A 14,212-nucleotide genomic window follows, 5' to 3' on the forward strand; every position below is an offset into this window, starting at 1 on the left:
ACATCTGTTAGCACAAAATTAACATCTCAGTTTTCATTAATCTGATCAAAACAGAATGAACACATTCAAAGCAGCCAAGATTAGCATCTGCCACTGCACATGCTAACTGGCAGCCTGTACTTATCACTATTCACTATATTAGTTCAACCACGAGATCTCAGCTTGATTCCGAAAGACGAGAGGCTAAGTAGAGAGAAACATGGCAAACTACTAAAATTTCCGAATATTAAACCCTAGAAGGAAAACAAATTTAACCAACTCAAAATTAATGCTGTAATAAGTGTATCCTACGACAGAATGGTAAGAGAACAAGAAAGAGTTGAAAGAAATCACATCGCCGACCTGCGCAACTCTTCTTGTCCATGTGCAAAGTGGCACCTATCCCCAAAGGTGCATGTACCTTTAGTAAAGTTCTCACAAAGCTTAGTCCTGAAGTTGCTTGCCGGAGATGAGGCTGACATAGCAGGGTTCCTCATGTTGTGAGGTCCAGCACCCGAACTCACGTTCCCAATGAGCTCACGAACCATGGCACTGGCGTCTTTAATCTGGTCCAAGGTACCCTCAAGCTCAATGTTCCTCAGCTTATGATCTGTCTCATGCTCTCTTATAGAAAGCTTCGCTCCGGTCACACGACAAATTTGCTTTGAGTGTACACCGTTTTTCCCAATAATAGCTCCAGCAAGCGAAGCATCAACACTGATCTTAGCCGTGGCTGTGGCCCCAAAACTTGCTACAGCTCCATGTGCCGGTGGGGCAGACTCCATCCGACCTCCCATCCTGCCTGGAAATCCTGCCCCTGCACGAGGATCTTCATAGGATTGAGCAGTGGGCCTACCAAGCTCCCACTCACCGTGGGCAAAATGGCATTTATCCCCAAACTTGCAACCTTCAACTGTGTTGTACTTATTACACAACCGTGTCTTGACAGCTGGAGGAGAAGAACCATCTGGAAATGATGGCGGGGCTGCTGAATTTCTAGGAGGAGGAGGATGGGTTGGATTGCTACCAGTCATCTGAGACACTGCTTTGATGCCACCAGGAACATAATGCAAAAAGTGACACCCTTCACCAAAAGGGCACCCGGAAGTGCTGCATATAAATAACATAAAAACTTCTGAGCCCAAATATGACAGAAAATGACAAAATGTCACAGAATATGACTAACTAGTACCTATATATCAGAAATGGGCTTATGAGAAAATATCTTCCATAAGCTTAGTTGGGAAAAGGTTGTGATATAGAAAATATAGGAAAAAAGATACACAAAACCAAGAATGGATTCTTCATGAGAATCACTGCCCAACAAGGGAAAACATATGGTTTTCTTAGAAATGTATCAAAATCCTAGAAGTTGTGAAACTAAGTGGAATTTTTAACTTTAGTCAACTATATATCAGGCAATCATGTTTCATTAGCACTGAAATGGTGTTCTTTTCACAGGTGATGCAAAGCCAATCTTCTACTATCCAATTACATCACTACCACCCTTACCTGATACCGAAATGAAAATAATAACATACTAAAACTGCATATGATTCACCATCTTAAAGGACTACCAGAGCGCAAAAATCACTGCTGAAAAAGTCTCGAGGTTGGTAATGTATGACAATTCACAATAAAGCTCTGTTTTATAATATAAAATCGCCACCATAACTCAGACCTAGCCCTATACAAACCTTGAAAGAGATCAAGAAATATTAACGGAAAAACATTGGAACTTTTTGAAAAAATCAATGAACAGTCACAATTTAAACAGAAGTTACATATCCCCTGGAGTTTAGCGAAACGCACACAAAGTCCCACACAGTTTCGAAAGAAAATATGACTTGACCTCATCAAAATTCTCAATTCATCTTACTTTTTGCATAGTCCGAACATAAAAAAACCTGCTTCAAAACTTAGCGACCGGTTCTGTAGCCTAAATCACTTTGATTTCAAATGCAAGAAAGAAACTAAAGAAAACCATGGTTTGAAGGACAACTTATGCATCCCATACAACCATGATAAAATAGATAGTATCCAGTAAGTACTTAATCGAACTGTTATCATTCAACGATATCCGTTCAGTCTTTGTTATCATGATTAGAAAAGATGAGTCCACCTGTATCAAAGCTTTGACGGCCCATTTCATTAATCCAAATTACTCGCAAAAATTGAAGAACAAACTTTTTCTTAAACTTGTCAATATGCATATTACACTTAGGCCATTCATTTTAGATAAGTTAAGATTAGAACCTGAAAAACTTTGTGCATGGCTTCGATTTGCTTCCTATACCAGGTTGAAAGGACTCCATTTCTGTTGCAGAACATTAATTAATTTCCCTCAGTTACACTTACAGTGGATTATTAATCTTCAAAACCTTAACAATATTCATCATCACGTATTCATGTTACCATTGAAGAATCACAGCGTAAGAACAAACCCCATTTTACTGTTGAATAAAACAGACCTCTAAACCCTGTACTTTTTAAACCAACAAAGAGTAAACAAAATGATATTTAAAATTATGGTTTTCAATCTATAACTTTTACGCAAAACGCTGATGCTTCGATTCTTAGAGGAAAGTGAAGAGAACATGGGATTCTCCATCTCTTTCTCTCCTCGTCAGTCATTAGCAAATAATATTTAAAACAGTGGAATCCCACTTACTTGAATAACAGCACCAAAAAGAGATAACAGATAGCTAATGTAAAACCAAACCAATAAGACAAACTATAAGTGGTTTACAACTTGATAACAATAGCTAGTGCATTTAAACAATTTCATGTGCTAAACTACTTGATAATAGTGTGCATCCCGCAGAGAAAATCCATATTTTAAACACATTGTTTTAAGGGAGTCTTTTACCAAATTATACTGCAACTAAAGTCCTACTTTGAAAAACGAAGATCACAGATCCTGCAAACACTCAATAACCAACTTTCAATTACATTCGACCCACCAAGCAAACATTTTTCTTGAAGACATTAAAGAGCACAATCTTTTGATGAAACATTATGATCATCAGTAGGCAACCCAATAATGTCCACATGAGATAGCAACAAAAAAACCAAATTTCGCTCTTTGAATGTCCCGCATGCTCAAATGAACTAGAAAACTGGTATTTTTTAACTTGACCGCAAAATTCAATGTTCTTTAAATACTTTTCCTTCATTCTTATCAAGCAGGAAGCTTTCTTAACTTAATTTAACACTTCATGAACCTTCTGAACTATCGAAATCGAGTATCAAGAAAAGCTAAATGCACAGAATCAGAACAAGCACATCAAAGCACCAAACCCTAACTTTCAATGCATACAACATACACACATGCACACATACGCATATACATATCGACATGGTACAAAAATATGAAAATACACGGAAGAAAGGCAGAAGCTTGAAAGCAATGGGAAGCCGAACCTGGCTTGGATTTCTTGAAGCCGCCATTCCCATTAAAGTGCGCAGCTTCCGGCCTGCCTCTCTTCCGGCCACCTCCTCCGAACTCCATCATAGCTCACAGAGAGCACCAGCGTCCGAGCACGAAACAGCGAGAGAGTTCCAGAAAACGGAACCCTGGGAGAGAGGAAGTTAGAGAGAGAGAAAGGGAGAGAGAGAGGGAGATTCAATTGAACCGTCTTAGGGTTCGCGAAAGAGAGGAAAGGCGGACCCGAACTTGCAATTTAAATGCGGTTAATAATTTGTGACTGTCGCCTGTCTGTCATCAGTGTCATGTGTGAGACGGTGATAGAGAGTCACGTGCGCCTCGTGTGACGTTATCAGTTGATCATTGGAAATCCGAATCTTCCTGAATGACGAGACCGTACGGCATCCAATTATTGGGCTTTTACCAATTTCATCTAATGGGCCTCTTCAATTTTTACAGGCCTCTTTCAAAATTTGGGTTGGAACGGTAATTTACTTTTAGGGTTAAACTCTGTTTACTACCCCAAAATTTCATGGTTTTCAACATTGAGTACATGAAGTTTTTTTCGTCCCAGAGTTATACCTAAAGTCTTAATTTTAGGACAGTCTCATACATCCGTTAAGTTTTCCGTTAGAATTTCTGTTAATTGATGACGTGGCGCCCACGTGGACAATTACTAGACGCTATGTGTCAATATAGGCCCACTTTAATATTAAAAAAATAATTAAATAATTAATAAAAAACAAACAGCCGTCTCCTCCCTCATCCACACACACCCAGAACCCCTTCGTCTTCCCTCGCCCTCCACCCCTCCATCCCTTCCAGCCCCTTCTCGACCTCTTGCTCGTACGGGATTGGGCTTTTTCGACTGTCTGTGGCCGAAAAAGGCGCCTGCAGATGCTTAACAAGCACCGGAACTGCTCCACAGTCCACCACAATGTCCACAAGCTCATCTGCATACAAATTACCAAAAAAAACCCCAAAGCCCCAAACAATCTCACAAGATTTTCTCAGATTAAAGATGAACAAACAGTTAACTCCAAGAACACCGGCCAAAATAAAAGACAACAACGAGCATGCTACCTTTTTTGGCAATGAGAGCGAAGCCATGGGTGGTCGGGTTGCGCGGATGAGAATATGGACTCTAGAATCCGGACCTGCTCGCGAACCCGCCGACGAGATCTAGGCGATCGTCTTGCGGTTCGACAACGGCTGGGACTTTCCGGTCCGATTCGCCCTCGATCATTTCATCTCTGAAGTCTTCTTCGAGCTTCCGCTTCAACCTTCTTCTGGTAGTGACGATTCACGTCTGAGAGCGTTCCATGGAGGACGGGAGAAATGGTAAATTTAGAGAGGGTGGGGGAAAGACGAAGGGAAGGGCGTTGGCGAAGTCGAAAACATTCATGTTGGTGTGCTTGGCCATGGCGGCGTAGGAGGCCAAGGTGAAGGCTACGGTGCCGATGTACTTGACGGCGATGTGGGTTAGGGTTTCGAGGGGTCAGGTTTTGGATTATAGGTGCTAGGCTTTGGCTATGGCGAATTGGAACTCTGGTGGGGTCGGGTTTTGGATTGGAGGTGCTGGGCTTTGTTCGAGTTTTGCGGTTTTGCATCGTGATTTGGATTTTTGGGACATGGTGGTGGTGGGGTTGGCGGATTGGAAGAAGAATTGATGTTGCAGAGGAGGAATGGAAGGTGGTTTTGAATTTTGAAATTTTGAGTTTTTTTTTTTAATTTTTAATTTCCACGTGAACCCTTAATGACATGTGGCGCCCAGTCATTATCCACATGGGTGCCACGTCACAGTTAACGGGAGATTTAACAGTTTGACTAACGGATGTATGAGACTGTCTCAAAATTTACACTTTAGGTATGACTTTGGGACAAAAAAAACTTGATGTACTAAATGTTGAAAACTACGAAACATGAGGGTAGTAAACAGTCTTTTGCCCTTACTTTTAACAAACGATATTATTTACCTTAAGAGCATTTTCACTTTAAAAAAGTCTTCCGGGCAATAGACAAGTCAATTCCCCCAAATGAATAGTAACTGTTCAAGTGCATCTCCACCCTTAAACTGAATAGTCTAAGCAGTTTGTATTAAAATATTATTATTTTTTTTATAAAAAATAAAATATATTTTTATTTTTAATTTCGGATGATAGTAAAAGTTTGGTTAAAAGTATTTGAAAATATAGAAATGTGGTGTAAGGTAGAAGAACATAGTTAGATATTTACAAAACAAAAAATGTATTTATTATTTTTATATAATTTTTATAATTTTTTATATTCTTAATTAATTTTTATTAATTTTTTACTTGTAGCTGACATCAGCCTTGCGTCACATGACCTAAGGGCTAGGCTAGTTGAATTTAGCCTAGGTGGGCAACTAGGCTCCCCCGATCCCAACGGATTGGAATGGGGTGGAGGAGTTTTAGGGGAAGGGAGGGGATTTACTCTACTATCCCCTAGGAGATTTGAAAGGGATGGAAGTGCTCTAAGGGAGAGGGGGTGGCTAAGCCGCATAATGAGCTAGCAATAATGTGGTTCGAATTTGCTTTTGACAAAAATCGAACTTAAGACTTATCACTTACCAATGAAGATGAATATCACTAATATGTAGTCATAAGTGGCGGGATGGGCCGATAACATGAAGACAGAGACAAATTCCCTCTCTTTTTCTCTTCCCACGTGATTTTGCATGCAACATGTTGTAGGAAAGTCGTTTCCATGCAAAAGTTGATCCGACTGCCCATTGCGTCCAATGCAACATTAAAATGACAATTTTATTACTTGTTTTCGGTGGGAAGTATTGTTGGCTCTTTCGACCCATTTTTAGTTCGACAATCTTCAGACAATTGGAAGAACTCGAACGGAATGACAAACTTCGAGGATAATCTTAAAGTGAATTCTTAGGATCAGTCATCTTAGTGGCGGAGCCAGGAAATCAGGTTAGAAGGGGCCTCTCACAAATATTAAAAAATTAAAAAACATTGCAACACGCTCAATCCCTCTCTCATGCTCACGAATCCATCTCTCATCCATCGTTTGGTTATCGTCTCATTCATTGTTTGGTGATCGTCTCAATCACTATTTTGCCGCTCTAGATTTTTGGTCCAATTATGATGTTTGTTTGTTCGGTGACAATGGTGTTGATCTTTTAATTTCGCTCCATTTCATTAGTACGTTCCGATCAGTTGGGCGCCGTGTTAATTGGCGAAAAAACGACCTAATAGAAAGGCTAGTAAGAGAAATAGCACATGGATGAAAGCATAATTCAAGCTTGTCAACAACCAACAGTACCATGTGAAAAAAGATTAAACTCTAGGAGAACCCAACTATCTCACCTACTTCCTCTCTCTCCCTCTTGTTGTGGCTCTAATCCCTTAAAAAATCTTTGAAAAACAAAATAATAACTTTAAGATTTCTCTGTGAAAAAAATATCAAGGTAAGCCTGGAACCATTCCAGTCCCTTTATAGCTCCGTCCCATCTATCGTAGCTAACATAATATATATGTTCCTAAACTTATCAATGACTTACTATTCTTATTAGTTTCTCGAATTTCTAGCTAAAATTATTTTTATCTCTGATAGAAAATGATGGGCGTACAGGAGTTGAATGCTATTCATTTCCTCCCAGAAATATTCAAGCTGTGACGAGAACGAAAGTCTAAACATTTCCCATAAATGAGAGAAATTACCAGTGTCTTAACTGTTATATTAGTGATATGTGTACACACACTGTGAGAAGCCATTCACAAAGTTGGTTTCTAAACATTTCCTATAAATGAGAGAAATTACCAGTGTCTTACACATTGTTAACTGTCATATTAGTGATATGTGTACACACACTGTGAGAAGCCATTCACAAAGTTGGTGTGTTAAACCTTGAGATTTTCTTTATGTTAAGAAAAATGTCTAGGGGAGTCTCTCAAAAGTAAAACTCTTAATGGATTATTTATCATCGATCACACTTTAACGTCAATTACCGTGCCAACATTATAAAACATTGTGTAAAAAAATGAGATAGCAGTAAGAGAGTCACACTTTTGAAAGAGTCTCATTAGCATTTTTCTTATGTCAAATACTACTTTGAAAAGGTGGGAAAATTGAAAATGCATGCATTCTATTCTAGCGTAAACTTATTTTTTTTGGTGAAAGTAGTGTAAAATTTTTTTTATTTACTTTTAGAACAATCTTAAAATAACAAGAAGTAGAAGAAAACTATACCCATGCAATTATTGATCACCTATGCAAATGCAAGCCATTCATTTTGTAATTTTTATAGATCATAAGAAAATATAAGGATATGTGATTGTAGATGACACGCCCGATCCTGATATTCCCCGAACACCAGGGTAGGCACGTGTTAGTCGACACCCGAAGGTGACGAAGCCATATTAGGATGCATGAGAAATAATAAATATAAACAATAATTATAAGTTTAAATGTAATTAAAATGCAATTGAGGAACGTGTTTATAGTATACAACTAATTATATACACTAGAAAAGAAATGATATAAAATTGAATGAACAAGGAAGTGGGTCCTACACCGAGAGGACTCGAAGATGCCGATGCGAAAATGCCTTGACGCTAGGATTATACGCCTCGATTCTAAGTCCTGACGCAAAACAAACATGAGTGGACCAAGTTATATATAAATAATACTGAAACAATTATTCAACATACTAACCCCTAAAGTTTTATGGAAACTCAATAGCATAATATGTAATAGGTTTTCCGAAAATCCTAGCATGCCATAAAACCTTCATAAAACATACAACATATATAGTGTGCTAAGTAGTGGTATCAAATTGCCTGTAGACACTATATTTCTCGGCCCGAAACCAGTGCATATATCTCTCGGCCCAAAGCCATCTACATATATCTCCCTCGGCCCGAAGCCATCTTCATAGTATATAGTCATCCAATTATTGTGGCGTTGCCGTCTTCGCTAGTTTGTGTGGCTCTTCGGCGGCAAACTAAGGCCTTAGTTTTGCACGGCCCAAGGTCTAGGTCAAAAGGGTTCTGGGGTAAAAAGGTTGGGCTAGGCCAATGGGCTTGGGCCCAGGTTTAGATCTATGTTGGGTTTAGGGTTAAAGGGACACGGGTTTGGCCTGAGTTAAAAGGGTTTTGGGCCTAAATTCAGATTTAGGTTTGGGTTGCGGATCATTGGCCCAACAACTGAGTTGGGCCGATTTTCAGTTACGGTTGTTGGAAACCACGAAAGAGAAACCTAGAGCTTCTCAAGCTCCGATCATCGTTAAAACTTAATTAAAACTAACCACTCAATATATCAAAATGAAGGTCGAAGAACAAGGATTCAAGTAGTACCATTGGTTTCCTCAGCCGTGGTCGAGTCTTGCCGGAAAATGGAATCTGGGGGGTTCTTCATCGGAATCTAGGCAATTCTCCACAGCGCTGCAAATGCGTCCACAATCCACAAAAACTCCTCTAAACGTCTCGAACACAACTCTAAACTCGATTAAGAGAATTCTAAATGGTAGTGCAACTGTGAAGAGAGAGAGAATGGTCCGTCATGATGTTGATGGTGGCGGCACTGTCGTTCATTTGCAAGTATGGGTGTGTGGGTGCGTCTATGGGTTGGTCCTCGGGGAAGAGAGAATAGTGAGAATGAGGGGTCTGCGAGAGAGAGAGAGCTCGGGGGAGGTGAGAGAGAGGAAGGGAGGAAAGTGAAGGAGATGGATGCCATGTGGCTTGCAAAGAGAGGGGAGAGTCGGGGGACCAAAATCAGGGGTGGGCCCCTTGGGCACACCATTTAACACCTAAAAGCAATATTTTAAACAAATAAAACCCAACCAAAGTGAAAATACGAAAATACCCTTTCATTCTGTAAATTCCGGGATGGGTTGTTACAGTAGAACAACAACATCATCATCATCCGTACATCATCATCTTTGTAAACCTACTATTGTAGACTGACAACAAAGCCTTATGTGCAGATTTAGAAAGTATGGCTAGACCACCAATCAAGTTTAATGTGTAATTTGACTCGCCTAAACCATTATCATCCTTTTAAAAAAGTGTACAGTTGAATAGTTCCCACTGCTTCACACACTTGATGTGAAAACACAGACAAATATGGGAGAAGGCAGCAATATCAAATGTCTGTTTTTTTTGTGGGTTTTTCAGGTTCCAAGTGTGGTTGATTCCAACCCATGAAAGCTCAACTTTTGGTAAGACAGGATGTGACTCTATCTAGCTATGAGTTGAGGTCTTATTCACATTTGAGGTTTGGTAATTTCCATAGTGCATATAGCGCCCACTTAATAATGCAACTGTAGACTCCTCAAGGTTAAATTACTTCTGTTGACAAAAATAAAGGTTAAATTACTATTTTGTATTAAGATTTCTGGTTTAGTTACTTTACTAGTTATGAAGGAAAAAATATATGTCACCGATTTTTATAATTGTATGACAATCTTTGTATGCGACTAGTCATGACTCATGAACACCTAAGAATTTTTCGTTATGAAGAATAATTTTTATGGATCAATGGTCAATCATTTTCCATATGCTACAAGAGGAAGAGGATCCAAAGCTGCAATCATTCAAGAGTCGAAATTCAAAAGCATTTACATGACAGTTTATTCCAAAATATATATTCCAAACTTACAATATTGCAAACCAAAACTGCCAACTTAATTAAACAAGATTAAAACCAAGTTGGGAAAGCCATCATCCCTCATTCCGAATCTATTGGAGGCTAACAGAGGTCATGCTTTCTGATCTTCTGCTATATATAAGCTTATTCTAAGAACTTATGCCAAATTCATCTCATCGGCTTGCTCATTAAGGTCTAAACTCTTCCGATCCCCACATCTTCTTGATTTTCCATGATCTGAATTTCCTTTTTAGTGACCTCAATGCCTTTGTACCACTTAGCACAAAACACATAAATTACAAAATCAAAAGCCGTTAGGGCAGCAATTAGGAAGTAAAACATGTCCATGCGACCTGTATTCAGATCATCTGGGATCCAACCAGGGCTTTTGCCTTTAGCTGTGATCCCCATCACCATGTAAACCAGCATGCTACTCACATAATTCCCAAGAGATATTGAAGCCATGCACAGTGAACTTCCAAAGCTTTTTATCCCATCTGGGGCTTGACCATTGAAGAACTCCAGTTGACCAACATACATAAAAACTTCTGAAGCACCAACAAGAACGTACTGTGGAATTTGCCAAAATATGCTCAGAGTGCTTATCTTCTCATGAGGCTGCACATGTTTGAGCCTTGCAATCTCTGTGACACCGGCTGCAATCATCGATAACATTCCAATAATTAGACCTATCCCCATTCTTTTTAGCTCAGATAAACCTTTTGGGTTTCCACTTATTTTTCCAGCAAGCGGCACTAGAAGTTGGCGATAAATTCCGGTGCAAATGAGAACACTACATATGTCAAAAGCAGACATGCTAGCGGCGGGGAGGTGAAAATCTCCAAAGTTGGATTTCATCACGTCCCCTTGCTCTACAAAGAGGGAGGCCATTTGTGTGAAGACCACCGAGTAGATTATAGTGCAAAGCCAAATGGGTAACATTTTAAGTACGCATTTGGCTTCTTCAACTTGAGTCACAGTACAAAGCCTCCATGGATTCTTGGGGCCAGAAAGATCATCTTCTGTTATTGTTGCTGCCTTGTCCAAAAACCTGACAATATCATTCAGTTCTCTAAATCACCAATTGCCCATAGCTCTACTTGTGGACTATATGTATATATTATTAGGGAAATATGCACAAATATAAATTTAGTGTAAAAATATGGTTTTTCGTTAAAGTTAACAGTATCGGAGGCTTTTCGTTAAAGTTCCCAAATATAAATTGTTACAAATTTTAATCAAAAGAGAACTGGGGGCACACTAAATCGACAATATGCTGCATATGAAAAATGGGTTGGTGCCCCTTAATTATTTGTGTAGCGTCTCCCCAGTTATGGTTTTTATTAGAAGTTTATATATATAATTTGTAGAGATAAAGGTTTGATACTTACTCAATTTCATCACTGTGATAAATCTTTCGACTCCCTTTGATTGCAGATTCTGGTCCTTCCACCTCATACAGGTCACCTGAGTTAGCTGGAACAATATTCCATTTTCGAGCTGCAGCAACGAATACCTGAGCGATACGCGGCAAAGGGTTGCCACATGGTATTATGTACCTATACCTTGGTGTACCTAACAAAAAGGACAGTAGGGCTATGACAGCAGATCCCAGTGACACCACAAACCCTAGAGTCCATTTGCCAGTATCCTCATAATAGACCAATATGGTGTTTGAGAAAAGAGACCCAACATTGAGTGCAAAGTAAAAATAGCAAAAGAAAACTGCTTTTGAAGCTCTCTCTTTAGGATTTGCCTCATCAAACTGGTCTGATCCAAAGGTTGCTATAGTAGGTTGGTACCCACCATATCCAAATGCAACCAAGTATATGGACAAGTAAAATATCGCGACGCCGACTGAGGATTCTGGCATGCACATGGTTTCTCCATTGCCGCAACCAGAAGGATGGAACAAGAAGAGCCAAGATGACAAAGATAATAAGGCCAAGCCCTGATATTTTAGTCACATAAAATTTCATTCAGCTTAACCACATGTTTATAAATTATGAAAAAAAAACACACGCACACATAGAACCTTCTTAGTTAAGGTTTACTGCAATTTTCAGGTGCAGTAATGTTTATTGATGACATATATTATTAGCAACCATATATACAACTATAAGGGTCAAGGTATTGACAATATCAACCTTATTATAACTTATAAGGGTCGGAGTATCAAAAAGTGCACATAACCGCACTACTATACTCGAGAATAAAAGAAAATTATCATTACCAGTACAAAGATGAGCTGGAAGATGGTGCATGTTAAGTAACGACCCCAATAGGAGTCACTGAGAAAGGCACCTACTAGGGAGCACAAATAAACAGTTCCAGTCCACTTGCTAACACTGTTGGCTGCATCGGCATTCTCCTGATCAAGAACTCTGGTTAAAAACAAAACCAAGTTCACTCCAACACCAAAAAAAGCTAGTGTTGCTAGGGCTTGATTCGCTGCACAAAATAAGACCAATAAGAAACAGATTTGATTATTAACTCTATATATGTGTTAATGGAAAGAAAAAGTGATCGATTATCTTCAAACCTAGTAAGAGGCTTGCAAATTTCCACCCTCCTGTGCTCTTTCTTATAAGGGATGCCTTACTTTTGGAAGTTGCCACATGTTCAATTTCATTGAAGTTTATTTTCACAGCTTCTGGTACTCCAGTCCCTCTATTGTTTTCTCTCACCTGCTGCTAGTTTTTTAAGGGATGAAAAAGAAGTCACAAGTTGAAAAAATTATGAGAAACTGATGCCAGTAAAAGATATAAAATAAAAAGGACAACAATTGTAAGCCCTGCACCATCGAGAGCAACCTACATAACAATACACTGCTATTGTGGCGTCTCGTGCCAATGATACAAACCATGTGAAGAAAAAAGAACTTACACATGTCGTTCAATCATTGGAATAGGAAGCCACAGTGTCAGTGTACCCATCATGTAAGTCTTTGCTACACCATCAAGAGCATGTAGGAAACCCTCTACTCAGTAATTAGTGGCCAATTGATTAGAACTTAGAAGTGGGGCATGTAAAGTTTGGACTAAGCTATACAGACTATTTATATTTTCTGGTCCCATTGATTAATTCCTCTTGATAATTAGTGCCACTTATTTTTTAAACAATATTATTTTCCTCTTGATACAGTAGACTACTAACCTTTAGCGCAGCCTCATTATTAGTGAAGTTGATTGAATCCACAGTGGCCATTGAAGGCTTATTCTGCAAAACAGTAATGAATATATATGAGATCATGAAGAATTAACAATGACCAACTATAGTGTACATATGTATAAATATGTATCATATCATATGTATGAAAAGTACTCAGTCTTCTCATGTTTTAAACATACTCTATTTACTGGTGCAGGACAAATGAAATGAAAGTGGAAAACGGTATAGCTAGAACGATCGAGGAAAAATAAACTAATTAACGTGGTGAAACTATTGAAACATTTGATTGTAGCTGGAGAGCGAAGAGTTAGACTAATTTTTTACATATATCTATATATAGAGTGTATATACATAAATTTTGTATCTAATTTTTTACTATATATCTATATATATTTAACTTGCAAGGAAAGAATAAACTCTTGCAAGAACTTACTTCAAAGTTAATTAATGGAGTTGGAGAAAAGAAGTAGCTAGTTGTAACCAAGAAGAAATTATGAGAAGAGTTCGTCGAAAGAGTTCGATATATATAGCTGCAGAAATAGAGAAAGGAACAGTAATGGGGGAAATTAATTAGGTAGCCATTTTCAAACTTACTTTATACTTGTTATTATCAAACAAATTTTACAAAAAAAATTGAAAAGAAAAATATTGGTGGAATGGAGAGGTCAGCTTAGATGAATCTGTGCCACAAACTAGGTCGTTTCTTCCATGAATGCTATTTGATTCCCACGTGAAAAGGACCTTTTGATAAAATGGATGATAGTCTCTCCCTAATTTCACTTTTGAATTTATATTTAATGTTATATTTTCAAGTTAAGATAATATTCATCACTAAGCATAATGAGCAGTGTTAAACAGTAAATTTCCAAAAGAAAAAGGAAAATAGAAAACTAGATTTTAATCCCTAAATAAGATGAAGTTTAGAAAAATGTCTTATACAAGGTTAAAAATTGATTTTAGTTACTAGACTCTATTAAATGCCAGCATATGTATTCAATGTCTGTCTTTTTT

The 14,212-nt window shown here is 38.4% G+C and overlaps 2 protein-coding genes across 2 annotated transcripts; both read right to left on the reverse strand.

The window, feature by feature from the left end:
- Window positions 1-7: 7 nt before the first annotated feature.
- Window positions 8-3,697, reverse strand: LOC103407554 (zinc finger CCCH domain-containing protein 14-like). Its single transcript, XM_008346462.4, has 3 exons — window positions 3,403-3,697; window positions 2,236-2,296; window positions 8-1,089 (listed from the first exon to the last, which is right to left on the reverse strand). The coding sequence occupies exons 1-3, from the start codon at window positions 3,491-3,493 to the stop codon at window positions 330-332; spliced, it is 912 nt and encodes a 303-aa protein (XP_008344684.3). The 5' UTR covers window positions 3,494-3,697; the 3' UTR covers window positions 8-329.
- Window positions 3,698-9,990: 6,293 nt separating this feature from the next.
- LOC103415746 (protein NRT1/ PTR FAMILY 7.1-like) lies at window positions 9,991-13,763 on the reverse strand. Its single transcript, XM_008354044.4, has 6 exons — window positions 13,635-13,763; window positions 13,187-13,249; window positions 12,573-12,720; window positions 12,264-12,481; window positions 11,422-11,981; window positions 9,991-11,081 (listed from the first exon to the last, which is right to left on the reverse strand). The coding sequence occupies exons 2-6, from the start codon at window positions 13,235-13,237 to the stop codon at window positions 10,226-10,228; spliced, it is 1,833 nt and encodes a 610-aa protein (XP_008352266.3). The 5' UTR covers window positions 13,238-13,249; window positions 13,635-13,763; the 3' UTR covers window positions 9,991-10,225.
- Window positions 13,764-14,212: the final 449 nt, after the last annotated feature.

This window comes from Malus domestica, chromosome 03, assembly GCF_042453785.1.
Source record: "Malus domestica chromosome 03, GDT2T_hap1".
Taxonomy (NCBI): Eukaryota; Viridiplantae; Streptophyta; class Magnoliopsida; order Rosales; family Rosaceae; genus Malus; species Malus domestica.